General features: G+C 40.4%; 5 protein-coding genes across 6 annotated transcripts; 2 read left to right on the forward strand and 3 right to left on the reverse strand.

The window, feature by feature from the left end:
• The first annotated feature begins 1,687 nt into the window (after positions 1-1,687).
• Positions 1,688-2,376, forward strand: LOC141814338 (calcium-binding protein KIC-like). Its single transcript, XM_074702280.1, has one exon. It carries the CDS (start codon positions 1,852-1,854, stop codon positions 2,248-2,250), a length of 399 nt encoding a protein of 132 aa, XP_074558381.1. The 5' UTR covers positions 1,688-1,851; the 3' UTR covers positions 2,251-2,376.
• Positions 2,377-3,953: 1,577 nt separating this feature from the next.
• LOC141814337 (putative serine/threonine-protein kinase WNK6) lies at positions 3,954-7,567 on the reverse strand. Its single transcript, XM_074702279.1, has 7 exons — positions 6,956-7,567; positions 6,691-6,728; positions 6,323-6,550; positions 6,019-6,239; positions 5,547-5,704; positions 5,051-5,447; positions 3,954-4,978 (listed from the first exon to the last, which is right to left on the reverse strand). The coding sequence occupies exons 1-7, from the start codon at positions 7,061-7,063 to the stop codon at positions 4,164-4,166; spliced, it is 1,965 nt and encodes a 654-aa protein (XP_074558380.1). The 5' UTR covers positions 7,064-7,567; the 3' UTR covers positions 3,954-4,163.
• A 1,165-nt stretch (positions 7,568-8,732) lies between these two features.
• On the reverse strand, positions 8,733-13,119 carry LOC141815045 (uncharacterized). 2 transcript variants are annotated; one of them, XM_074703008.1, is made up of 5 exons: positions 12,735-13,119; positions 12,310-12,382; positions 11,817-11,967; positions 10,450-10,491; positions 8,733-9,684 (listed from the first exon to the last, which is right to left on the reverse strand). In XM_074703008.1, exons 1-5 carry the CDS (start codon positions 12,803-12,805, stop codon positions 8,843-8,845), a joined length of 1,179 nt encoding a protein of 392 aa, XP_074559109.1. In that variant the 5' UTR covers positions 12,806-13,119; the 3' UTR covers positions 8,733-8,842. The 2 variants fall into 2 exon arrangements, with proteins under 2 accessions (XP_074559109.1, XP_074559108.1); XM_074703007.1 differs by having other exon boundaries at positions 11,811-11,967.
• A 1,551-nt stretch (positions 13,120-14,670) lies between these two features.
• Positions 14,671-20,334, reverse strand: LOC141814989 (uncharacterized). Its single transcript, XM_074702948.1, has 9 exons — positions 20,200-20,334; positions 18,962-19,052; positions 17,184-17,772; positions 17,016-17,099; positions 15,963-16,918; positions 15,776-15,877; positions 15,521-15,673; positions 15,318-15,443; positions 14,671-15,215 (listed from the first exon to the last, which is right to left on the reverse strand). Exons 3-9 carry the CDS (start codon positions 17,713-17,715, stop codon positions 15,054-15,056), a joined length of 2,115 nt encoding a protein of 704 aa, XP_074559049.1. The 5' UTR covers positions 17,716-17,772; positions 18,962-19,052; positions 20,200-20,334; the 3' UTR covers positions 14,671-15,053.
• A 3,783-nt stretch (positions 20,335-24,117) lies between these two features.
• Positions 24,118-27,547, forward strand: LOC141814835 (uncharacterized). The gene is made up of 3 exons (XM_074702784.1): positions 24,118-24,492; positions 26,485-26,633; positions 27,115-27,547. The coding sequence occupies exons 1-3, from the start codon at positions 24,304-24,306 to the stop codon at positions 27,251-27,253; spliced, it is 477 nt and encodes a 158-aa protein (XP_074558885.1). The 5' UTR covers positions 24,118-24,303; the 3' UTR covers positions 27,254-27,547.
• Positions 27,548-27,698: the final 151 nt, after the last annotated feature.

The raw sequence follows: 27,698 nt of genomic DNA on the forward strand, positions 1-27,698 counted from the left end.
AGTGTGAATATATTTTTAAAGCACTATGAACCTTGCTACCATTCCCATTGTTATTTTAATAATTTGAGAACTGTCGATGTGATTTGTTTTTTCAAAAGGATGTTGATGGTCAATTGTTTATAAAACTTTTCAAATTGGAAGATGAAAGGTTCATTGGATTTGCCTTCTGCTCTATCATATTCAAAGGTTTCTTTTTTTATTTAAAAAAAAAGAATTATATTTGAATTAATCTCTCACAATCAGTCCGATTAATTTTGAAAATAGACAGTTCGTCATCAATGGTTCGAGGTGAGATTCCTGTATAGACAAATGGATGGGCATCGACTGCATCCGTTTCTAGGGTTACCTACCCTCTCCATCCTCGATCCACCGTCCAGTAGTAGCTCAACGGTGGATCTATAAGCTTGCAGTTCCACTGATGTAACAACACCTCGCTTGCGCCTGCCCAAAATTGCACCAGTCGTCTTATCTTCTTCTTCATCCAAGTGCAAAACGATCGTATTTCATGGACGACGTACTACGAAGAAGAGGAGAAAGCAAATTTAGTGGGAGCTTTTTCTTTGAGGCGAATGTTGTCCGGCTCGAGGTTTCACCAATTCTCCACGATGCAAACAAATTAAACGAAGAATTGAAGAAACCTCGGACCAGGCTTCATTCCCCCCAATCACAGCTAGCCAGCTATAGCTTCCATCACCACCATTCTCGATCTCATGTGTTTACTTAATCTCTCTTTCTTCCTTCAATAGATCTTTTTGTGGATTTAAAGTTCAGAGAAATTGATTTCTTCTGGTATTCTGCAATATTAATTAATCCTCCGGCCGGCTAGAGTTGTTCTTTGCCATCTTTAATTGGTCTCTGAAATGTAACTGCATTAATATTACTTAAATTATGTTTAATTAGATGACTTAAATTATGTCTGCAACTCGTCTGTGAACGCATGTAGTAGTAATTATATTAATTTGGAGGTAGCAGCTTGTACTTAACTCAGTAAGGCCGGCCGGCCGGCCGGCATGCATGACGTCGACGACGCCGAGCCGGTTGCCGACACGGCGGCGGTCCAGCTGGAAGCATGCAAGAGTTGAGAACCCGGCCGCCGGTAAGGGATCGAGCTGGAGGTCCTGGCCATCGGAGCTGCTCCAGCCTACGTACGTCTCCAAACGGTAGCGTTTCGTTTGATAGAAGCGGAAGGGAATGACTTCTTGCCATTTAGGGAAACAGGGGGAGTGATGTGTACAGAAGTGTTCCTCTCAATCTTTCCCGTGTTTAGTGTTTACCAATTCTAGCAATATTTAACTTTTCTTATTTTCTAATTTTAGGATCATAAAAAACTTTTGATTAAATAAATAAATATATATATATATATATTATAAAAATATATATAAAATTGTAGACGTACAAAGTTTCTATCAATATGCATTTTGGAAAAAGATCAAATCATATACGTTTTCAGAAAAAAATTTAATCATATTAAATCTATTGTATGTATTTTTTTTTGCTATATTTGTAAGATTTTGTTTTTGCAATTCGAATATGTGATTTTTCAGAAAACATGAAAGCAATTTTATTATTGCTCAAATTAAGTTCGCCATTAATTGAACAAGTAAGCCGGAGAAAATAAAAGCAATTGGTTGGAATAAATTAACTGGACGCGGAATTCGTTGACGATCAAACTCTGCCAGATCTTCAATATTATTCCCGATCGAAGAACCTGTCTCGGAACACGCTCGAGGAAGCTTCTCGGAAGCCGCGCCACGAACACCGTCCGCCACACACCTTCGCCGAAACTGTTCCATCGCCCCGCAATTAAATACCAATTCGATCGAGATTGAACTGCCAGCCGAGTGGTCCAACATGGCGGAGGAGGGAAAGGCGAGAGGGGAGGCCGCGGCGGCTGCGGAGGAGGAGTACGAGGACCTGCTGCCGGTGATGGCGGAGCGGATGGAGGCGGAGCAGTTCATGCGGGAGCTGTGCGCGGGGTTCCGTCTGCTGGCGGAGGCGGAGAGCGGGCTGATCACGCCGGCGAGCCTGCGGCGGAACGCGGCGGCCGCGTTGGGGGTGGAGGGGATGGCGGCGGCGGAGGCGGAGGCGATGGTGAGGGAGGGGGACATGGACGGAGACGGCGCGCTCAACGAGCGGGAGTTCTGCGTGCTCATGGTCCGGCTCAGCCCCGAGATGATGGCGGACGCCGAGGCGTGGATCGAGAGCCTGCTGCTGACACCGCCGCCGCCGCCGCCGGCCGATGCTAATTGACGATTAATTAATTGATAAATTTGTGACTGTGTTAATAACGATCAGACGATCGATGAATTATGATGATCTTGTTGGATCGTGCGCTGTCAAAATTTTGGTATACAAATCTCCTCTGCCTTACTATTACTTGAATTGCATGGAATCTTTTCTTTTGTTAATTATTTTTTCAATACGCTATCGGAAATAATTAGTAGATTTCAAAAAAAAAATAAAACAAAACAAAAATGAATGATTATCAATAAGATCAGGTATAGGCCCATTAGCATTATATATATATATATATATATAGAAATGATATCATGCACGACAAATTCCTACGTGTCCATGAGCGACACCGCTGACCCACCGCCACTACCACCACCCTCGCCGCCCCGTCCGGCCACCGCCGACCTTTCCCGGTCGTACGTTGGTCCTTCGATCGGTCTTCGACCGCTATTCGATCAAAATCCGACCCGATCGCGCCACTGTCATAACACGGTCGACGTCGATCCTTCCTCGATCAATCTCCAACCGCGATTCGGTTGGAATCCTGGCCGATCGCCGTCGACAATGACCGCACAATGAAGGGCCGCAAGATTTGACTGTTTCTGATCAAATTACGTCGAATTCCGACCACTATCCGACCGGAATCCAACGCCGGACGAAGCGCAGACAAATTGCGCGTCGATCGTGATTCGACCGACGACCGACAGTGGTCAAACGGTGCAGCAAAAGCAACGACAATGGCGGTAGATCGACGGTGTCGCACATAGACGCGTACGAATCCGTCACGTAAAATATCATTTTCGTATATATATATATATATATATATATATATATATATATATGAGTTTGATATCCTGCGCGAACGAAAAAACGCGCCCCATGCGCACGCGATCCCGGCCGTTCATCGCGAAAAATCCAGGCCGTTTATTAAAAAAAATCACTGTAGCTTCTCTGCGTCGTCGGCGCCGCTCCCCCGTCCGGCCACCGCCGACCACCGGACAGGCGGCGATGGATGCGCAACTCACCGGCGCCGGACTGGTGGTCGGATTCCGACCGAATCACGGCTGGATACCGACCGCGATCGCGGCCGGTATCCGACCGCGATTCGATCGAAATCCGACTGATTTCCGGCCGACAGTGGTCGTTGGGCACTGTCCTGTTTCCGACCGGATTCCGACCGTAATCCGATCGGAATCCGATGCCGGAATGTGCACCGGCGAGTTGCGCATCCAACGGTCCGGGTCCGGTGGCCGGCGGTGATCAGACGACGGCGCGACAACGGCGGAAGTGGGCGGGGGTCGGCAATCGCGCACGGATCGCATAGGAATGAGTCGCGCGGGATATCAAACCCCATATATATATATATATATATATATATATATATATATATATATATCGGTTACATATGAAGCGAAATTCAATTTCAAATTAAAATGCCAGAAGAATTCACCACAATGCCAGGAAACAGAATCTCAAGAGTGTCCCTGTATGCTATCCTATTCTATCAGAAAGGCCAACATAGATTATGAAAAATTTCAACCTAGAAATTTTCGAAAAAGACTAGTGACACCTCTCTTATTCATGGACTATGATCTTCTACATAAACTCTGGATACATCACTTGTATATACACACAATAAATGAGAATCCTTGTGAGTTGTAGCTTATTTATGAGCAAAAACAACGCATGAGCGTAGAAGAAAAAGCACAAAGTGATCCTTCAGTACAAAAATAAGCAATAGTCTGTATATAATAAGAATGCAAAATCAGAAATGGAACCAAATCGCATTCTGTGACCCAGAGGAATCCAACCATATCAATTACACACTATAACTAAATGAACTTACAGTTGAACAAATTTAATGTGAAACATCTATGCAAAGAAAAAAAAGAGAAAAAACTTTCAAATGAAGATGGAGTAGGAAGCAATTAATCACCACTCTTCTTCTTTGAATACCTCTTTCTAGCATTTTTCTTTGCTTCCTCTCGCATCTTAGAAAGCTCATAAAGCCACCGTTCGAAATGAGCATCTATCATGACCAGCTCTGATCTCAACTCATTTTGATCTTCATCAGTCAGGGGCAGTGAAGAAGATTGCTTCAGCATATTCAAGTCAGTAGCATGATTTCTATCATTGCAATTGAACGAGTGCGAGTTTAAATTAATGTTGGCAAGCAAAAAAGGAGCCCCAACATCACTAGTTTGTGTATCTGCTTTAGAATCAACATCAGTATTATACCCACTTGGGTTCTTAAAGCTTCCCGTAAAGATATCAGAATAAAGTGACCCTTGAGAACTTTTGTCCCCTCTACAACCATATAATGTGTTGCACTCAGAAGGCGACATCATTGATTCTTCCACCTTTTCTTCTACCTTCCTGTATGATCGACCATGATCACTTTCTACAAACTTCCCTTCTGAGCTCTTCAGGTTTAGCTGAGATAAACCAGTATGGTCATAGTCAAACTCAGAATAATCACTTGAGTGTTGTGACTTGGAGGGCTGCACTGAAAAAAACTCATTGTCGCCATATGCTTCATAATCCTCGTTATGAATATTCTCACTAGAATGACCAATTGAGAGTTTCCAGCCAGGTGCAAGTTTCATGATCAGGAAATCAATAAAATCAGCTATGAAGACAACATCATAATCAGATAGTTCCAGTTGTTCCACCATTTCAGAAGCTACTCCAAGGGCAGTATCAGATTTTAAGCAGAACACAAAATGAATATACTTTACCATACCTGTATACCAAAGAAAAAAATATAAGCAATTTCATAGAAAAGTCATCACGAACACAATATTGCTTTACTCACCAAATGCATCTCCAATACGCAAAATTAGTGAGACAGATGAATCATCATGTTTACTTCCTTGAAGTGTAAATTCTTTGTTTTCATTTGTTCTTTGGAATTCCAAAACCGTGATAGGTGTTGTTAAATTACTGCTCTCAGTGCCATTACTAGTTGGAAGTGACTTGTAATCAGAGTCAATGTCCATGTATAGAGGCCTTGAGATTGGATTTGTATTAAGCATATTTTTGGAAACTTGAACAATATCTGAAAGAGATTCCTTCTTGTTATTAATTTGAAGAAATGGATCTTTCAAGAGTTCCTTGGCAGGTAATCTTTCTGAAGCAGAAACCAAGCATTTCTCAATAAACTGCCGTACCTCAGGATCTGTTACTTTAGCAAGTGCAGCAGGCTTTATTCCCTACAATATTAAATAGGACGTCTTGGTAATTTTAAAAATTGAACTGCAAAATAAAATTCATTATTAAGTGGGCAGATGCTCTAATAGGTAACAGCTTACATTTGTGACTTTCTTGAAAATTTGAGCTGGATTTTTGCATTCACTGTATGGATATTCAAGTGTAATCATCTCCAACATGCACATTCCAAAAGAATAAATGTCCACTAATTCGTTGTACTCCTCTTCATACAGCTCTGGGGCCATAAATTCAGGGGTACCTGTCATTGCCATTTGTTAAGTCATTATATACATGTATGCTCATAAGACATTTATTTGACACCAAAAGATAATAAACATAATGCAAGAAAGTAAATAATGGAAAAACAGACAAGTGATAGAGAAAAAAAAAAGGAAAAAAAAATTAGTAGTGAAACAAAAAAGCAACCTAAATAGAACATCATCACAACCAATAGACAACTTTTTTAAGAAATAGCCATTTGGTAGCTAAAGATCTGACACTGATGTGACAGAGAATAAGCATTCAAGTGTTATCTTCTGATGAAAAAGGAATTTGGAAAACTTTTGTTCATACCAATAACACTACGAGCACTAGGTTGCTGCATGACAATAGCCAACCCAAGATCCCCAATCTTAACTTCTCCATTATTTCCATTCACAAAAATGTTATCACATTTCAGATCACGGTGAAGTATTGGAGGTTTGTGATTGTGAAGGTACTCCAAACCTCGAAGGATTTGTGATGCCCAGTTCTTTATAGCCTTCATATCCACATTCTTATGCCTCTTGCGATATCTACAAGTACAGAAATTGGTCCAATTATAGATGTATCCCATTCAAGTAAGTCAAGCATCATATAATGGGGCCAGACTACCTACTGCCTTAAACTTCCAGAAGTAAAAAGCTCAGTTATGATGTTTATGGTCTTCGTCTGATGATCAACCCATGAGTCGATAAATTTGATGATATTCTCATGCTTTAAGGATCTCAGAAGGTAGACTTCAGAATACAGACGCTCAAGGCTATCCGGAGATTGCAGCACCTCCTCAATGCATACTTGGTTCCATGCAACTTCTATCCCATCAACCTCATCAAATCCTTTGTAACTACACAGGGCAAATAGAACTTATATTTGTAAACTCTCCAAAGTCATACATATTATCGAAACATTTCGTCAACTGTAGCTAAACAGATCATTATAAATAAGAAAATAAAGGGAAAAAAGAACTGAAAATCTATAACATACACGGTCTTAAATGCTCCCCTTCCCAGAATCTCGTTGAACTGCAGCAAAGGAGAACAATGATAGCAAACAAAATCAAAACTAAAAAAATAAATAGCTGGAGATTCCAAACCATTGCTCATATTAGTATCAATCAAAATGAAAAGTTGAACGACAAACTGCTATTCTTGAACCAATTTAATTGAAATAGAAAAATATGGACAAATATATAAATGTTAGAAAGGGAAAAAAAAATCTTTGACGCAGAAGTTTATCAGAATGCACTCACACGAATATACCGCCCCGTCGGATCAGTCTCCACACAGCGTTCAGCCTCCAACAAGCTACTCACCCCTAGATCGAATGGAAATCCATTTACTGATGACCCCAGCTCCATTTCAAATAACGACGACAGCAAGACGAACAGAAGCGAGGAGAGAAAGGGAGGTAAAAGAAAATCAAGTGGAAGGTATCAAAGGAAGACGAGGCGGCGAAGGAATCCTTCAGAGAACGCCTCGGACGCGACGGAGAAGGAATCGGTGGCCGATAGCAGGCGGGATCCGCAAGCAACGGCCGGCTTCTCCACGAGGGCGAGATCCATCGCCCCAGTCCCAGTAGTAGTTGTCGCAATTGTGCAACGACTGCGGCCTCTCATGCTCCTGCTACCGCTCCCGATTCCGGCGACTGGCAATCTCGCGTAGTCTGCATCCCTCGGCAGGCGAGGCCGATCCCCCTCGGAAGAGAGACAGAGGCGGACGAGGGCCAACCCCAGCAGGGAACCGGCAGATCCAGAGGAGGACTAGGAGGAGGAGGAGGAAGGAAGGAGGGGAATGAAAAAAAAACCCTAATCGCAGATGCGGAAGCGGCGGAGAGAAAGGGGATTGAAGGAAGCGAGGATTGGAGCCGGAAGAGGAGGAAAGGCGTAACAGCTGTTCGGTGCCATAATTATAGACTTTTTCTTTTACTATTTCTCCGCCTTTTCGGGGGAGCAATTATAGACATTCCTTCAAATTATTATTATTATTATTAAATAAAAATAATTTATTTATTTTTTTTTCCATTGAGAAATTGAACGCAGGTGTTTAAATTTTCCAAAAAATTATACAAACTGCTATATCACCTCTAGATTATTTTTTCCACACTAAACATTTATATTTCAAGGAAATAATTAGTGATACTTGCTGTGGATTTGAAGTGTTAGAATATTTTATGGATGAAATGAATTCAACAATAAATAAATAGAAAGAGTTGATTTTTATTATTTGGTAGGTGAATTAGAATTGCTAGTCTTTACAATTATGTAGTACAGAGAAATGATATACTACGCGATTTTTCCTATGCAACTCGTGCGCGACATCGCCGATCCATCACCGCTACCGTCGCCCTCACCGTGTCGCCCGACTACCGTTGGCCGCTGCCTCGAGCACAATCAACGCGTCGCTTGCCGGCGCTCCGTCCGGCGTCGGATTCCGACCACTATCTCGGTCGAAATCCGGTGTAATTCGGTTGGAAACAGAGCCGGCAGTAGCACGACCACTGTCAACCACGATCGACCCTATTTCCAACCAAATCGCGATCGTCAGACAGTCGAGGAAGGGCTACCGTGCGGCGCGCACTGCTGATCGCAATCGAGTCGGATTCCGGCCAAATCGCGATCGGAGACCGACCGAGGAAGGTCCGCCGTGTGACACCGGCCCGTCCTCTATCGTCCGACGATCGCGATTTGGCCAAAAACAAGGCCGATCGCGGTCGACAGTGGCACGCGCCACTGTCGATCGCGATCAACCCTGTTCCCGGTCAAATTCGTCGAATTCCAACTACTATCCGATCGATCACCGCCCGAGACGACGGCCAACGGTGGCCAGATGACACGACAAAGGTGGCGCAACGGCAGTGCATCGCAAATGTCACGCACAGATCACGGATTCCTCGTCGCGCATAGGTGTGTCGCACACGATATCATCTTTGCCATGTGTTAAACGCCCCACAATTTTGAAAATGGAGCTTTATGATTTATTTAGAAATTTTATATCATGTGATTTTATTTATCTTCTCTTGAAGTGGAATTTGATGAAGATGGCAACTGCCAAAGATAATTCTAATGAACTAATTTACATATGTTAAGGATTCACGCAGGAAAATCAAATGTAGTAAAATATATGGAGCCATGGATGCTTTAGACCTCCTGAATGAGGGTGTTTGGCTTTGACATTCTTTTCCTTTCGGCTTTCACATTTTCGCCCAATTGTGATAGAGATGCTTTCTCTACTTTCACAAAGCCTGCCAATGTCGACCAGGTCTCTGCTGGCTGCTCGTGAACCCAGCACATCAAGAAATACACCTTCCTTTCTGCGGATCTTAGTTTCTGAGTGGTTTTGTTTCTTTCCCTCTTGCTGATATTCTCTGACTGAAGCATTCTTTCACCAGCTTGAAAGAGTCTTTGAAAATCACACAAGCAGCAGATGAGAGCGTGAGGCCCCAAGGAAAGAAGGCATATGACATCGTCCACGAGCCCAATTGAGAAACTGAAACCTCCAGCTTGTCTGTAGATGGGTGAGCATGTTTCCTCCATGCAAGCTGTGAGTGCCTCTGTTACAGTTTCGGGCCGGCCAGCATCGCCTAGTACTTTTGAGATGCTCAAGGCCATAGTGGAAGCACCCAGAGGGTCAGAATGCCAATCCCCATTGTAAAGGCGAAGTGTGAAACAGTAACTGTAGAGTATATCGATCACATGAACTGCAAGAAGAGGGGAAGGCTCCCCGCGCATCAACTGCTTGAGTGGTTGAAGTGGACTTTCTGGTCCAACTGGAATCTCACTAATAGTATCTGTAGTTGATTGAACATCAAGTGCCTTGACAAGCTGGCAACCTTCAGGGCTTAGAGAAATAGATCTTGCAGAAGGTTTCCTCCACCAGGGAGTCCATGGCTCTATAAGTTTGCTAAGTTCTCCAGATGCAATTGCTCTCCTAAAGTGTTTGGTTTCCTCTGGAGATAAATCTTCAAGTTTGATTTCTTCACCTACGAAATTTAAAATAAGAATGATCTGAGAACATCAAACAAAGCAGCAACGTCCCGAACACAGATATTGTGCAAAAGGGAAAAACAGAATCTCCAGATTCACACTGGTTGACAATGTCACTCAACCAACATGAAGGCTGGGATGTGTCAAAAGGAAGGACACAAACAATCTATGTATTGGTATGCAAGTGTACTGTAACGTGTCGTGTTTACAGTATCAGCAGGCTATCAAATCCATGGATTAGTGGAATTACTGAGCAGAGCCCATACTCCTTCTCAAAGCACAGTTTGAGTCAAAATTGAATCCTTGGTTTCCATTTCCACTTCCAAGGTCTCACATTCAGCTTAGGTAAATAAGGGAAGTATAAATTGTGCTTGGGAGCCACACTATTCTATGGAGTTGATTTCGCACGGTGCTTGGAAACCATATCAATCCATGGAATTGAATTCCTACCGTCAGTGTAAACATGGCATAAGTGTAGTTTAAGATGCCTACAAGGGAACGCAAATTTCTGATCTAGCAAAGTGTACAGGAGATCTCTGATTTATGATATCTTGGCCTCTGAAGAGGGCCAAGAGGTCCAGTAGAAATAAAAATTGCTGGAATATGCAGTAGATGAAGGAAAAATATAATTGTTTTATTACCTTATACTTCATAGATTTAGAAAGTTATTTATCATTCAAGGGTGCTATTGGTTATTCAATGAGTTTGTTGCAGAAAGATTTGCATTACAAATAAATATGAGAGGAAGGACAATGGCATACCTGACAAAACTTTCTGGATGATCTCCTCTGATAGCATAGTCTCTGTAAAAAAAAGTAAAAAAGGTTAGCGCGTGGTTCATAGTCACCTAAACTCACCTTGTTGATTTTTCTTTACAATCATTATGCAACAACAACTAACAAGCATCAGTTCAGTAAAAGCATGGCTTATGAGGTCACAAGGATGATATATAATGAAGACTCAAGCAATAGATCTTAGAAAAGAATATCTTTAAGAGAATATGTGATGCATTAAGGCCTCATTTCCTACAAAGGATGAACCTGTTAGGGAAAGAAAAGAAAAATATTCATAAGAAATTATGAAATAATTTTCAGACGATTGTTTCCTCAGAGAGAGGGAAAGAGAGAGAAAATTTTAAATTTTAAAACATTATTTAAAAAAACATTAATCAAAATAGATTTAAAAGATTTGTTTTAAGTTAGGATATGAGTTCCATTGGATGCAAAGCAATCTTTCTGTCCAAATTGGATAGAAACAATATAGAGGAAAATGAGTTCCATTGGATACAAAAGTAATCTTTCCGTCCAAATCAGATAGAAACAATGTAGACAAAAACTGAAGAAAGGTTTCCTTTGTCTTTTCCTTCCCTTGATAATTTTCACCAAACAAAATGGAAGGAAAGTGCCGCGGAGAAAAATTTTCCTATCATTTGATTTCCTTCCTAGTTTCCTTCTGTCTTAGGAAGCATGCCTTTAATGTCTTGCTGAGTTAATTTTCTTAGGACCAGTTTGTAGAAGTTGTAGGTTGAGAAGCATGTTGGTTGGCTTGTATGGGTCATTGTACGAGTTAATGGGCTAGATGGATGTCTTAACCCACATGACGAGGACTATATCATAAGGCAACAAGCATTAACTGTACCCTGAAAATTAGTAATTTGATTTGCTGCATCTCTCTTCTCAGCTCCTCCTTTAATCTTCTCTGTTCTAAGCATATTTCTCTTAGCCGTCTTCATTATTTTAGTGTTCTCCCTCCTACCCTTTATCCTCTCTTTTCCTTCCTCCTTGTCCTGCATATTTAAATCCTACTCATTTTGCTATTTTAGACACTTTGACGCCTTAGTGATGAAGAGTTATCCATCTTTCATCCATTTTGTCTAAGCAATTATGTTATTAGTTCAAGACAAGGTTACCAACTTATGGTTTGTTGTCATCATAACCTCATTGTTACGGGACCAAGTCATAAACCATTGTGCCCTAAGGTTGAATGGAACTTTCTCAAACATAAATAATATAATCAAAATTATAAATAAGCTCTAAGGTTGAATCAAAGCATTTCAAACAAAAAAAAAAAACATAAAACTTCTTGAGGCCCAGAAAATAAAATGGAGAATAAGTCTATCAACCATCACCATCATCTTCAGAGTTCATCTCTTCTTCAGAATGGAACCTTTTCAGTATATCAACCATTTTCCTCTTTGTTTCATCATCTGGTTGCACCTGTTTCAGCTCCTCCATCACATTCTCACGCATGAAAGATTCTGTGCAGCGAAGGCTGTGCCTCTGCACAAGTAACCAATAGGATTACATACACAGCAAAAGGTCACAATTTAAGTTAGACTACAAAAACCAAGATGGAATGCACCACTAATATCAACGATTTCTCAACACTTATTCTTGGTAAACAACTGAAAATTGGATATGCAGATGCATAACAATCAAGTAAGTGCATAAGCCTTCAAATTAATGCTGCAGCCACAATCACTCAAATGAAAATCCTTTAAAAAATTCCTGAATGAACATCTTGAGCATATGGAATATGGATTGCACACTTTGTATCATTTTAATATAATGTAAAGTTGCAAACAAAGAGAAGGTTATGATAAAGGATGAACGTTACATCACCTTGTAACATTGAAGTGAGCAGTAGCGAGAATTGCACCGAGGACAGGTATACTGAGAAAATTGCTTCTGGCATCTAAAAAGAATAAGGAAAGGCATCGCAATCAAAATCCAACAGTTAAGCAATATCACATAGAACCTCAATGAGCAAAGCGTAAAAACACAATAATTAAGTTTCCATACGCAAACGTGTAACTATCAAAATCACAAGCAAAAGAGCAAAAATGAACACCTAAAAACCCCCTAAAAATCTATCTTATTCTTAGAAAAATCATCCTACTCTTCCTAAGCTTCCTTGCCACATCAAAAATAAATAAATAACAAAACTGAATAGGGGGAAATTTTCCAGAACCCTAACATTCCAGAACCCAGAGTCCAGATCTTGCAAGATGGAGGATCAAATAATAAAAAAGGAACCTGGAACTCACACTCGGCAAATAATCCTGGGTTCGGAGCTAGAGGTAGAAGTATTGGCTTCGGCGACAATCACCTTCTCCATGCTGGACCAACCAAATATCTCTCGGTAAACCGATGACAATGACACGATGAGGAGAGGCTTTACAATCTGTTACCGCTACGATCAAGCGCTTCAGCCTCCGGCGACTGCTTAAAACAGGGAAGGACCGCAGGAGGCTGCCCCCCTTGTTGGAGAGCGAGGGAACCGCGGTATCTGGAGAAGGGCCGGCATGCTGGAGTTGTGCGGTGGAAGAAGCAGTGGCTTGCGGAGAGAACGGTGAGCAGCAGCGACAACACTGGGATGAAACAGCAGCAGCGGTGGCCGGCGGGAAGAAACAACGCAGTGTGAGAGAGAGAGAGAGAGAGAGAGAGAGATCTTGTAGGGCAAAAATAAAAGGGGCTCCTCAAATTTCACAAATCATCGTCAAAAACGTTTTTTTTTTAATAAATAAATCGGAAATAAAAAATCATCAATAATTTTATCTCAAAAATATTTATTATTTTAATATTATTATTATAACTGTTATCTACGCGGTCTGAAAATGGCGTTTAAACTGCCGTCTCCATTTCCGAAACACTGGAAAACGTTTCCACTTACAAGAAACGGCCAATGGAGGTCGTAGCGGCGTCGGGGTCAGGTGGCGCGACCGCAGAGCGAGCGCTGGCAGCGCTAGAGCTCCTCTGCACGATCTCGGACGGTGTCGCGGAGGTGCGGAGCCACCCGCGACACCACCGGGGCTAGTCGGAGCAGTAGAAAAGATGACAGGGAGGGGGCGGGAGTATGCCATCGGGGTGATGGTGGCAATATAAGGTGGTGCAGAGGCGGGATCAGCACCGGCGGAGGTGGGAAGAGCGGTGGTAGCGACTATGCAGGGGGATTGCAACGCCCGAATACAGCGAAAGGGGGCGCAGCTGCTGCGCACGCTGCATGAGAGCGGATGGCTGGTGGAACGATGGATGCGACGGAGAAGACGAAGGAGGTTTTTGTACGTTTCCAAAATCTGGAAACTTCATTATTGCCATTTTCCCGTTTCCGTATTTTCCGTTTCTCGTCTCCAAGTTTTCAGACAACATAGACTATTATAATATATAAAAAGTATTTAATAATTATTATAATATATATATATATATATATATATATATATATATATAGGAATTTGATATCCTGCGCAACCGCCCGATGCGCGATCGTGCGCGCACCGATCGCAGCCGTCCATTTCTCGCGATTGCACAGTGTTTCTCCTCGGACGTTCGTCGCTTTCCGGCGTCCGTTCATCGCCGTCCGACCACCGATTCCCGCCGGACCGGACCCATTGGAACCGCAACTCACCGGCGGTCCGGCGGGTGGGCCGGAATCCGGCCGGATTCCGGCCGAATCGGGGCCGGACTCCGGCCGCGGTCGACGCGCCGGCGCTCCGGCCCAATCCAGCCGGAATCCGGTGCCGATGTGTGCGCCGTCGAGTTGCGCTTCCAACGAGCCCGGGATGGTGGCCGGCGGTGACCGGACGGCGAAGAACGGCGGCGATGAACGTCGAGAGGTCGGGCGGTCGCGTATGGGTGTCGGGTTTTTTCGTCGCGCGGGATATCAGAACTCTATATATATATATATAAAAGATGAATTTATGATTTATTTTAATTAAAATGATTTTACATATTTTAAATATTATTATATTAAAATACTTTTAATTAATTTATTTTAAAATAATTATATAAATTACTAAATAACTATTACAAAACTATAACAATATTATATTATAATATAATAATTTTTACCTGTTATAATAATTCATTATAATTATTATAATAATATTAAAAATAAAAAATAATATTGTATGAAAACTCTGATTGACATGCCAAGCTCAAACTACATCCAAAAAATGCACTCAAAGTCAAACAAGTGGAATTAGAACAAACTCACGACATCATACAATGGAGTTTGGTCGACAACAGATTTTATCATTCAAACGGGTTAGATTGATGACTAAACATCAGATTTAGGACAACTTTACATGATCAAGAACAATAAATTCTCTAATTCTTAACACCCAAGCCATGATGATACTATGCACACATCATCTCATGCTAGATCAATGATTCAAGCTTCTCTTTGAGCTTACACAGGCACCACTACAAAACCTATCAACCTGCTTCAGGATTGAAGGCTTACCACAATATTATCGCTTACTAAACACAATCTGTTTTTTCATGGCAGAGCCTTCCATCTTCAGATTTCAGGAGACATTCTATGAGACATGGCTGGCTTCGAGCATAGGCGATTACAATTGGTGAGATTAACTGGAACTCACTATGGGAGATTGATGGTAACCAGGGAATGAAGAAGCTCCTTTGTCCATGAGCTTAGTGGCCAGATCACTGGATCTCAAGCAGCTATTTTGTTGTAAAAGTTGTATGAGTGATAAAAATATATCCATCCTGGTGACTTCTCTGTTGGCCTACAATAGAAGGAAAATGAAGCATTGAGTTCCAAGCACAAAATATGGATCATTGAGATCTGGAGGCAAAATATTTTAGTCTTTCCTTAGATTCAAACCTACCTCAACCAAGAACCTAGCCCAAATTTTGCACTCACGAGTTTCCATTACTCCTTTCAAGATTATCAGCCCAAACCCACGTATGATATCTGCTATCTCAAGAAAGAGACCTCGATCTTCGCACAGCATCTGCAGCACAAAAATGTCCAGCTCACAGAAAATTGGAAATAGAAAATGGGGAAAAAAAAAGTGTTAAATTGTTTTACCTCAACGAGCATCTGACCCGGCGGTGTCAGATCCTCAACTATAATCGGACAGACCATAGTTTGCCCTGCGACTTCGTATGCCCAAGTTGCCCCAGCACCGGTAACACCGCCAGAGTTGTCTTTTAGAACCACACCACTCTCCTCACCAATGATCTTAAAACTCAAACAATGATCAGTAGTGAGTAAAACAAAATTATTTTTTAATATTGCTTTTTAAGGAAATATCTAAATCACAATATAGTCACAAATATGTACCTTGGGTTCATCGGCTTGTTTGAGTTTGTCCGCGTACTTTGTCACACTTTGCAGAAAGAGCATATGCTTGATTGTTTTGTCCAATAAAGCATCAATGCTACACTGTTACATTGGCGAAGGACAATATTAAGGAATAAATAAAAGGAGTAAATTGGCAACCAATACCAACTGCCAAGTTGTAATGTACCTTTGCACCATTTGGCACAATTTCCCTCAGTTCCTTCAGACGATCTTGGATTTGTTGACGATCTTTTGGTCTTGGACGGGTACTCTCACCAGGTCTTGCCCTTTTCTTTACAGCCTTTGTAGATTCTTCAGGTTTCTTTGACTGATTTAGAACAGAAGTCTCAGTATTGATACTGGAGCTGTCATCAATCCATGAACAGAAATTGGAATTTGATAGTGCTTCCTTTGGAGATTCATGAACAACCTCAGAGTTAGAGAATGGCAATAACAGATTCGATGCAACATTTACAGAAGGAAGACCTACTGAAGGAGGAGCCTGATTTCTGTACACTGAAGGATCTCCCAATCCACTAGAAAATTGACTCCCCAAATTAAGACGAGAAATAGGATTACAATATTTGGCACTAGAGCAGTGAGCAGAACCTTTATTGGCATGATCACCAGCTATAGCCTCCATCAATAACTGAAGACCAGAGTCTGAGAACATTCCCTTATCAGAAGCTGAGGCTGAGCTCATTTCCATTGCTGAGAGACAACCTGAAGTGCCGGAGCTTCTACTTGAAGTGTTATTGTGAACTGGCATTGTAATATTATCCCACAGTTCAGGTGCAAAATTGTTTTGACCCATGTCTAGTCCCACACTACCAAACTGATCATTGTCATAAAGTAGCCGAATAGGTGCTATTGAAGAGTTCCCTTTGTTATCACTCTCTAAAACCAGTGAATTAACTGCAGCTGAAATGGAATTCTCAAGTTGCTTTTGCGACGACCTGGTAATCATGTTGCAACCACTGTTGTCACTCTCAACAAGACTAGATGATACAGAGTGGACACCTCCAATACTCTCATTCTTTTGCACACTTGCCTCATCAAGTATATGCTCAGAATGTTGATCACAAACATCAGTCACAGGAGGATCTTTATGATGATATAATAAAGAACTTTCAGATCTGGAATCTGGAGAGAGTGATTTACAGTATCATTTATATTTCATGATGCAAAAGAGCAAAAGGAAAGTTTTGAGCCATATATATCAACTAAATGAATACTTTACCATATATGCATGCTTTTGCAATCTCAGAAAGGTTTGCTTTAGGCATTGAATCCAGTGGCGCAAATATACTAGAGGAAGGAGAACCTGCAAAAGATTCACACAATCTGTTAATACAATGAAAATGAATATTAAAATCCAAAGTTTTATTAAACAAGTAATTCATAGTACCAGATGACAGCCCTTGCCCTATCATCAGGTGGGAGCTTGTGAAATTGTTCAAGTAATTGTGTGTCTTAAAGAACATCATGCCTGAAATTTCTGGGCAGTCAGACATAGACTGTAATTTGGTGTTAGGCGGCACTTGCACTGGATTTTTCACGATGGTTGAGTCCTGGAGTTCTGTGAAGTGAACTGAGGAGTTTGTAACCATAAAGGATGTCTTCTGGAGTGAATTGTAGTACTCTCTAGAATCATCAGTAGATTGAGCTGATAGGGATTCTAGTAAATGAGGGTTCATGGCATTACGAGTACTGGAACTATAATAAGATCCTAGAGGATAGATGTTGGGAGAAGAGATAGGACCTAAAGAATCAGTGTTATTCAACTGCTCTCCAAAAGCTTCATGGAAGGTACTAGCATTCTGATAGCAAGAATAAGGATCTGCAGAGGAACTTGCAAAACTGAATGTTTCATGCTGATCAGGAAACTCCATTGCTTCATGAGTAGCTACATATTGGAAATGTCCAGACAAATTCTCCATAAACAGAAATGAACTCTTTGCTAGATCAAAATTTCAAATATCAGGAACATATTATGCCTGCGCATCATTATATTAATCAAATTCTTGAGAAATGCATTCATGTTTGATAAAAAACGGAGCTGAGTAATTCAAAAGCTAAAGCTTCGACTCACAGGTTGTATAAATGTGCACAATATAGTTAAATTGTTATGAACAGAGTATGTTGATCATAAATGTTGGTAGACTCTCAAAAATAGAAAATAAACATTGACTTAACGAATCTCCTTAATCAAACTATTACTCATAATCTTACATAAACAAACTGAATATTCTCCTTGTACTTAGAAAAACATCACGTGTACCATAGTCTGAAGAGGGAAAGCCCGCATATCTAGCTAGCAATTCAAGATATTGAAAAATAGAGAATTACGTATTCTGCATAATTCTGAAAATTTGAAATTGACATAATGACCTTAAACAAGTATCCTTGTGAAACCATCTACCTTAATAAAAATTTGTGTCATGGTATAATATTTATATTCCTATATTCAAATCAACACCTATTTCATTGATAAATTTCATCTTTTCTCAGTTAGAAATCATTCTCTATCTTCTATATTTTCTGTGATTCCATAATATCCATATAGAAAAATCTTAGTTTATGGGATACATCATAAAAAAATCAAAAGCACATCTATCTAGTACCCAGAAAACAGCTTTGGGGATGTAAATGAGTTACTATAGATTACAATTTCCATTGTTAATTACAAATAAGTGTGCATGACAGAAATCACCAGTTTAAATTACACTAGGAGAAATTTTTAACTTGCACAGCAGTGAATATTATACAGCAAAGAGAAACCTAAGCTAATTGCAGTGATGAGGACTCACTGAGTGTACGCAAATTTCAAAGGTTATCAGCTTTGGAACAAACAAGCATATGCAGTAGTATTAATGAACATTGCACAACAATAAATGATGTTTTTAAGTTTTCCCTAGTATGAAATATCATGGAAATATACATAAATCTAAGCAAATAAGAATATGAAGTTTATGTCAAATATCCATTTGGATTACAAATATTTGTGCTTCTAAACAATTTCTCATGGTTCCAATTGGATATTCTTAATAAACCTACAAACTTTGACTCGATCTGTTATGATGTAAAGAAGAAATTTTTTTCCTTCACAAATAAGAAAAAAGCATCATACTTCCATGATTAACAAAGTATAGGAAATCATTTGTACAAGTAAATATCCCGTATTACCTTAGATAACTTGAGTTGCTCAGAGGAGATAAATGAGCGAGATCTGAATTAACAAATTTAGAATTTCATCCATAAACTCTTGATCAACTATCTACATGAAAATAAACAGGAGAGGGACCGTCAATGAATCAACTGTTTTGCAAGTATTCAACATGGTACTTAGACATCGTATGTTCATTTGGATATTTGAAGTCGTAATTGATCTGAGTCCATAAACGACAGAAATATACCTTAACAAAATATGCAATTGTTCAGAACAGTGGCAAAGAAAATCATATTTGCATTGTTTAAAATAAGTAGGGTGAGGAGAAAATACAAAGAATGTCAGGAAGTTAAACATTTGTCAAAAAAGGAATTTGGCTGCATTATGCAAAAATGACTAATCACGGCTGGTGAAAGAAGTACCACTAAGCACTTGAGATTACATGGGATCAGTAGATACGGAGCAAACTGTATTATTCTTACATAAAATCAATGAAAACAGCAGAGATAATAAACATGATCCACAACAACAACAAAAAGATAAAGAAACATGCACACTCACAATCTCTTCTAGATCTGAAATATTTTGAGCATGAGTGATCGTAATTCAATTTCAAGGAGTTTATTTTTAGCAGGACAAGAACCTAAGGACATAGGGATAACCAGAAAAAAATGGTCATCCCTATTGCTCTGGCTAAAAAGGACAAACTTTTACCAGGAAGGGGAAAGAAAGAGCAAAGCTTTTTTTTTTTTCCTACTGCAGTGTGAAGAGGAAAGTCATCTTGCAAAAGTAAGCCAAAGCCAACACCATCAAACGAGTCATCCACTAAGGAATATTCGCTATCAACCATAAGCACTATAGTTCTGAACCAAAACATATGTTTCGACAAAAGAAACTGTCAATGAGGACCATTGTTGAAGAATGTTCAAAACACACACGCCAACAAAAAAAAATATTTTTTTTTTTTACTGGAGATCGCTTTCCCATTCATGTCATCTTCCCACAATTCGGGGATTCCGGAAGACAAGATAGGGTAGAAGCAAGCCAAAATTAACTTCCCTCCAGAAAAAGAACAAATCCATGGACTCTCACATCAGTTCCTAACGCAAGAAACAAAAAGATTCTCTAAGACATAAAAACAAGCCCCAAAGATTCGAAAAATCTAAGAAGTAGATACGAACAAACTAGAGATACAGCGGGTCTCCACGATCCTCAACCATGGCACCAGGCCAGGACACACCGCCACGGCACCTACCTCACCGCCGGCTCCTCCGCGATCGCCTCCTCGCTTAGAACTCAGAAGAGGAGAGAAAGCAGAGAAGTACACGCGGAAGTGGAGAAGAAAAAGAACCCTAAAATGTCGTCGCCTTATTCAAGCACTGGCCTCGGCCTCTCCTGCGTGCTCAGACTCGCTCTCTGGCAGTGGCCTCGCAGTGAGAGAGCGGAGCGGTTCAAGTAGACATTGGGCCGAACCCGATACAGAAACAAAAACCGGTTTTTCGGTTGCCAATAAAACGGGCGGATGGAAGCGTTACAATGGACGATACTTTCTTATTCAACAAATTTTAATTAACTAACTCTTTTTTTATATACATGATTTTCATAATCAACCCTTAATAATTAATTTTAAGATTTTGGATTAGGTCTCATTTATTGTGCATCTCCTAATATTAATTTTTTGAAAAAACAATCAATAATAAACCTTTCTCTTTTTTTTTTGAACACAATGATCAAGCCTTTGTGCACTATGTGCTCCTCTTTACTCCAACACAGAGATAGGCAAGAGATTGGCAATGTCTTCTTCTTTCCTTTTCCTTTGACCACACAAGTCGTCACTGAGCAATAGCAGTGCTACTATTCCTCACAAAACCCTAAATCTGAATTCTAAACTCTATCAGACTTAAACCATGAAGAAAAGGAATGTTACAGTGAGAAAGAAATATGAAAGTCCTCCTCATCAGACAGACTCTGATACTTTTGAGAAAGAAGAAGAAGAAGAAGAAGAAGAAGAAGCATAATGCCGCTACTCCATGTACGCTAAAGAGGAGCTTGTTTGGTTACTGTGAACTTACTCAGCGAAGTCTATCTTCTCGTTTGTTAAGCACTGTGTGTACTCCATGAAGCTAAGGCATGGCCCCTGTCTTGTTTTGAAGCTGTAAAGAACATCTGTCACTCTCGGAGCCACAACGGGCATGGAATCCGAGGTCCACAGTGATAAAGTATGGGGATCATCCATCATGTAGCATGACGTTTTGTCTAGGAGAATGCTATTTCACCAGTTTTTTTTTCTCAGAAGCCAAGAGATGTGTCGTCTCCCTTGTTCTTTAATCTCTCTGCCCGTCTTTAATATGATAAGCCCCACAGGATATGCGTGTTGGAATCTTGACTATTAGGGTTTCAGCCTAAAATATCATATTGAAAGAGAATTGATATTCTAGTACGATCCACGCTGCACGACCTTGTACACGACATAGCTGACCCCCACCGCTTCCAGTCGCGTCGTCCGATCACCACTGACCACCGGACCGAGCCTGATCGACGCGCCACTCGCCGGCGCATCAGCCGGCGTCGGATTCCGGACGGATTGTGATCGGAATCTGACGAAATTTGATCAGAACGCGGTCGGCAGTGGCATATGGCATTTCCAACCAAATCGAGGATGGAGACCGGCCGGGGAAGGACTAGCGTGCGACGGTGGCCCTTCCCCGGCTGGTCTCCGGGCACGATTTGGCCGGAAACGTCGCGTGCCACTGCCGGCCGCGTTCCGATCAAATTTCATCGGATTCTGTCCATAATCCGGTCGGAATCCAACGTCGGCTGACACGCAGTTGAGTGGCGTATCGATCGGGCCCGGTCCGACGGTCGACGGTGATCGGACGGCGAGGCGAGGGCGGCCGGAAGCGGCAAGAGGTCGGGCGGACGAAACTCTGTGCATTCCCATATTTAGACGGTCAGATCTGACTCGCAATCGTATGATGGACGGTGGATCGTGAGTCGCGCAGACTATCAAAATCGCATATTGAAAATTTTAGTATTTAAAAAATATACCAAAATTTTTGATATTTTTTTTCTCCCCAAAGAACATCACTCACTCTTTGGAGTGATAATGATCACTATTAGCAATGTTAGTCGTAATTAATTTTAATTCAAAATCTTACAAATTAATTATTCTTGGGACCACTGTGCTCGATTGATTGCTTGTTTGTTTGTTTGTTAATAGTCCAATCATCTTCGTTCACAATGATTGAGGACCTGCCAAAAGGAATATTTCTAGGGTTCATTAATGGCTCGGGGGTGACCCCCATGAAATAAATATACAATTTAATGGACACAGTCCGCAGATGGTGGCCTCCCTCCCACCTTAAACCCTAGTCGTAACCCTAGCCATGGCCCATAATTAAGAGCAGGACTGTAGCAAGCCGCTGCAAGCACGAAGTTGTTCCCATTATTCTTGGCATCGAGCCCTATAATTCTGTCTGCTCGAGCTTCAGAAAGTGTCCCCCTCCTTAATCATGGCCGGCCCGTCCACTGCAAGGTCAATGGCCTAAGAAATTAAAGTGCTAGCTCCTCTTTCTTTTCTTTTGAAGAAAGAGATGTAGCAAGGCCGTGAAAAGAGGGGCAGGGCGTTACTGGTGCCTGTGCAGGACACCATGACCACAAAAGCTAGCAGAGATGAACCATGTGACTTCACTGCATGCCCCTTAGCTTGCTCGATCGCCTTTGCACTTCACTTAGCTTGCCTCTCTCCCTTCTTCTTCTGCTAAATGTTGGATCAGATTCAGTTCATTAAATTCCACTGTTGCAGTGCTACAGAATCCACTCTAACTAGCTAATTTTGTGGGGGCTTTTTTTTCCCCTCTCGAATGATTATAAATTAAGCTGCGCATGCATGCCGCTGCTCGTGCAGTTGTGCGTGCATGCATGCATGCACATTCCTATGCGGACGGAGTGATTTGGGACCATCTTGGAGCCCTCCTTACTTGTTTGGAAGGGCATCTCAATCCCTAGTCAAATTGAATCTCAGTAAAACAAAAATATTTAATCAATTAATTTAAAATCGAATTAGATAAATCAAAACTGAACTAATTGATTGATTGAAAAATTTTTTGGAAGTAGGATACACCTGTATATAATCTTATGTTGATTTTTCATGTAATAAATCAATCTTTTTTTTTTACAAATTATTGAAATCACACAAATCGAACCAATAGAATTGTCAAATCTACTAATCATCCTTCTAGAGAGTCACAATTTAAAGATTTTTCTTTTAAACATGACTTCAATTTAATGTTTAATCGGTTTTTTAATTTTAAAATTAAGATAAAACTAAATAAATTAAAATAATCGAGATTTTTTATTAAAAAATTAAAATTTTGAAATAACTCAATTAAATTTTTGATATTTTGTTCATTTAACATACTATTTTATTATTTTCTTTAGATGCTCTCTGCGTATCTAAACCTTCTGCAATTAGAAGCTGTCAAATGGGGCAATCCATGGTGGGATGGGCCAACCCATAGTGGATCCATTATATGGTGGTGGGGGGGGGGGGGGGGGGGGGGGGGGGGGGACACCCATCACTTGGTGGGGGCTAACCCAATCCAACTTAAGGCGGGTTGCAAGTTAACCCACGGGCCTGTTAAAAATATAAAAAATTTTAAGTTTTGAATTATAATTTAAATTGAGTAAATTAACATTTTTAAATTTAAATTATAATTTTTAAATTTGAATTATAATTTAAATGGATCAAATACTAATTCATTGAGTTTTTTAAATTTTAAAATATAAAATAAATAAATAAAATTTCTCAACCCATGGATCAACCCACATAGGTCGCGGGCCTAAGCGGGCCAATCCATCTTAAAATGGGTTGATAAAATTTTAACTCAATCTGTCTAAATTACTTGACGGGGCGGACAACTCAATGGGTCTAATCTAAATTAACGGCTGTATCTGCAATTCTAGATAGATGCAGCCCAATTGCCCAAAAGATGAGTTGGGCCTCCAAAGGCTAAGGTTTCACTTGAGTTTCTCGAGTATTTACATTTATCGAGATAAAAAAAATTAAAAATGATTTTTTCTAAATGATTATTTTAATGGCTCGTTTGATTTAAAAGAGGATAATTTTGAATGAGAACGGAAAAAAAAATGAACTGTTTGTCGCTATCCACAGTAGCCTAAATTTAACGCAGTTCCGTTCCGTCTTCCTTTTCTGGCGTCGTTTTCTTCGAACCCTTCCGCCGCTCCGGTGGTTTACAATCGCTTCCGTCGTCGGGATTCCTAAATCCTCCCTTTCTTTGGTCAGCCATAATCCATCCAGTTCCTGCGCCTTGAGATCGGGGAAGAGGCGGCGTCGCGCATGATGGCGAAGCTCTATGTGGAGGCGGTGCCGCCGGCGGATCTGAACAAGAACACGGAGTGGTTTGTCTACCCTGGTGTCTGGACGACCTACATCCTCATTCTCTTCTTCTCCTGGCTTCTCGTGCTCTCCCTCTTCGGCTGCGCCCCTGGAACGGCCTGGACGTTTGTCAATCTCGCCCACTTTGCCGTATGCTCTCTCTTTCTCTTTCTCTTTCTCTTTCTCTCATGATTGTTTCGATTTCTATCGAGGTTCGGGTAGAATTAATAGTTGATTGTCTTTGTTGGTATTTTTTTTTTGAATCTTGATGGGGAAGATTTGGAGGGTTATCGTTAGGGGAAGTCGTGGGATATTTCGTGGTTATTTTCCTCTGGCTATAAAATTTCTTATTGCTTCTCCTCCATGCGATCTGCAAATCATAAAATTTTTATACAGTGGTCGAGCTTTCATTACTTCCCTTATTTGCGTTTAAAGTGATGGTGTTATTTGATTACATGACCAATTAGACACCTGGGGTAGCATTCACCTACCACAAAGAGATATTTGATTACGACCACAGTCCGATTGGCACACTGCTGCCAACATGTCTAAACACATCATAGAAGTCTTCGGCAGGCGGACGTGTCAACCCAATTCATGCATGAACAACCAAGACATGTTGATTTGTGCAATGGCTTGGCCATAACTTATGGCTGCTACATGATTTCAAGCGGTGAGCCTTAGGGATAAAAGTGGGTTGGTAAGGCAATGAACAGTATGTCTGAACACCATTTCATCTTCCACAAGTATTTTCTTATTCTCTTCAGCAGGCCACTGGCTTGAGCACTAAAGGTGATAGCTTGGGTTCCAACACTAATTATCATTTCCTTGCTTTGCAACATCCCTTTGACTGACGAACATCCAGATGCTGCATTTCATCCTGTTGCAAGAAGACTTAGTTGGCTCTAATCGCTTAATGATTGGATCACCATAGAGCGTATTTATAGATTAATCTGTTTTCAGCCAGAAATAATTTATCTTTTATAAAAGCCATCATTTTTTTTTGAAAGGGAGTCTTGGTGCAACAGTAAAACTGTTGTCATATGACCTTGAGATCATGAATTCGAGTCGAGGAAACAGGCTCTTGCACAATGCAAGATAAGGTTGTGTACAATAGACCTAATGTGGTCTGATTCTTCCTTGAGACCCTGCACTAGCGGAAGCTTCGTGCACCGGACTATCTTTGTTTTTTAGAAGCCATGTTTTTCTAATTGTTTCTTTAGTAGATTATGTTTACTGTATTTGCTGTCATTTTTTTTTTCACATATAACTATGACTCACTCACTTTTAGCAAAAAGATGTCTTGGAGAAAATGGTTTGCTGCATAACACTAGGACTTATTAATTTATATTTGAGATTGTATAGGATGGTACTCGAGCTAACTGAAGGTAGGATTTCTGAGTGTCTCTCGCCGTTTTTGATTCAATAATCTATTCAGGACATCAATCTGTTTTTATTACTTTTCTTATAAATTCAAAATTTTGTGGTTTGTCTGACATTTTGCTCATGACTTGTTTGGTCCATGGACTAGTATTTTTTTTTTATAATGATACAATTATATTGTACCATTTTTTCTCAAGATGCATATCTGATGTCATCTTTTGATTCACTATATATACATTATTGTTTTTGAGTATTTGTTATAATTTCTACTTTGGCTTTGAATTTAATTTAATGAGTTTATTGTATGGTGCTTGGCCATAACTAGGCCCTCATATAATATATTACTGTTTCATCTTTGTTTGACTGATTACTAAATTATGAAGTTAAGAATGAGATTTGTGTACTTGATGAACTTTATTTAGTTGAATATCATATGAAATTTGACTATTTCATCTTTGTTCAAGGGATTACTAACCAGGATTTAGATAAGCTGTTTACATGTATCTGCACTCCAAAAGCATTAGATAAATGTTTACACGCATTATCACTCCATAAGTTAAAAAAAATAGAAGTGGGATATTATTACTCTTTCTCTCAGGTTGTCACTTTGATTCTCGGCAATTCAGGAACAGAATAGTACTGCTTTCTATTTGCAATTTCATTGGTCTTCTGTTTCAATTCACCATCTGGTCGGCCATTTCCTTCTAGATCCATCTTTATTTATTTATTTATTGTTTCCCTTGTTTTTTCTTTGTCCAGATGACTTATCACTTTTTCCACTGGAAGAAGGGAACACCCTTTTCAGAGGACCAGGGCATATATAACAGTTTGACTTGGTGGGAGCAGATGGATAATGGAAAACAGCTTACACGCAATAGAAAGTTCTTGACTGTCGTCCCTGTGGTTCTGTAAGTGTTTCTATCAATATTGCTTTCAGTAATGAGTTTCTATAATGAATGAATCACAAAGGTGATGTACTATTGAATGATGTTAGACAGTCATTAATTCTGATTCACAATTTCCAAATTCATAGGTATCTCATTCTCAGTGTTTGCAAAAGAATGCATTCATATCTTGCTAATATAAATCACATCCTTGTCTCATCAAATTCCAAGTGACCATTTGCAAATGAATACGAACTTTGCCACTCGACTTTGGTCTTTAATTCCCGCTGCAAACAAAACCAGTCATATACAAATTCTTGAAATAACAGGTTTCTTTACAATTGTTGCCATGTTGAAACCTAAGCTTCATGACATTAGTTTTGATTGGTTTAGCAACTAAAATTTCCAAATTTTTGCATCGTGTGGCTAACTCGTTTCTAACAATGCCTCCTGCACCTTTATCTGCTTGCTAGTTAATTTCTCAAGTGATTTGGCAATTCTTCAGGTACTTAATAGCTTCCCACACAACTGATTACCGGCATCCAATGCTTTTCCTCAACACGATTGCAGTGATCGTACTAGTCATTGCCAAATTGCCTAACATGCACAAAGTTCGTATCTTTGGGATCAACGGCGGCCACTGAGAAGCAGTTCTTTGTGAGAAATGATGGTGTGATATATTTAGTATGTCATTCGAACTGCGGCCTAGTCGGTATATGTTAGAAAGAAATCCGTGTACAGAATATATAAGAAACAAATGGTCTGCTGGTGTTTCTGATACATGTGTGAGGGTCTGTAAAGAAGAGAAGCGGAAAGAAATTAGACCGTAGATATTGTTTGTCAAATTCAAGAGACTCTTAGTGTAAACAGATGTAGATTGAATCCAAAAGCTTAATATTGTACCTGCGTTAATGAGAAAACAAACCTTGAACTCCTGCTTAATATTGTACCTGGGTTTCATTTCTCCATGGATCATTTACATGTCCCTTGATTCCTCCCATGCGATGCATCTTGTCCAAATGAGTATTTCATTCGCACAGCAGGCAAGCTGCGAGTGGAATACTCACTTGAGCAAGAGGCTTAGCCATG

This window comes from Curcuma longa, chromosome 21 (assembly GCF_044706935.1).
Source record: "Curcuma longa cultivar G26 ecotype Majalengka, Jawa Barat chromosome 21, ITB_CL_G26_1.1, whole genome shotgun sequence".
Lineage (NCBI taxonomy): Eukaryota > Viridiplantae > Streptophyta > Magnoliopsida > Zingiberales > Zingiberaceae > Curcuma > Curcuma longa.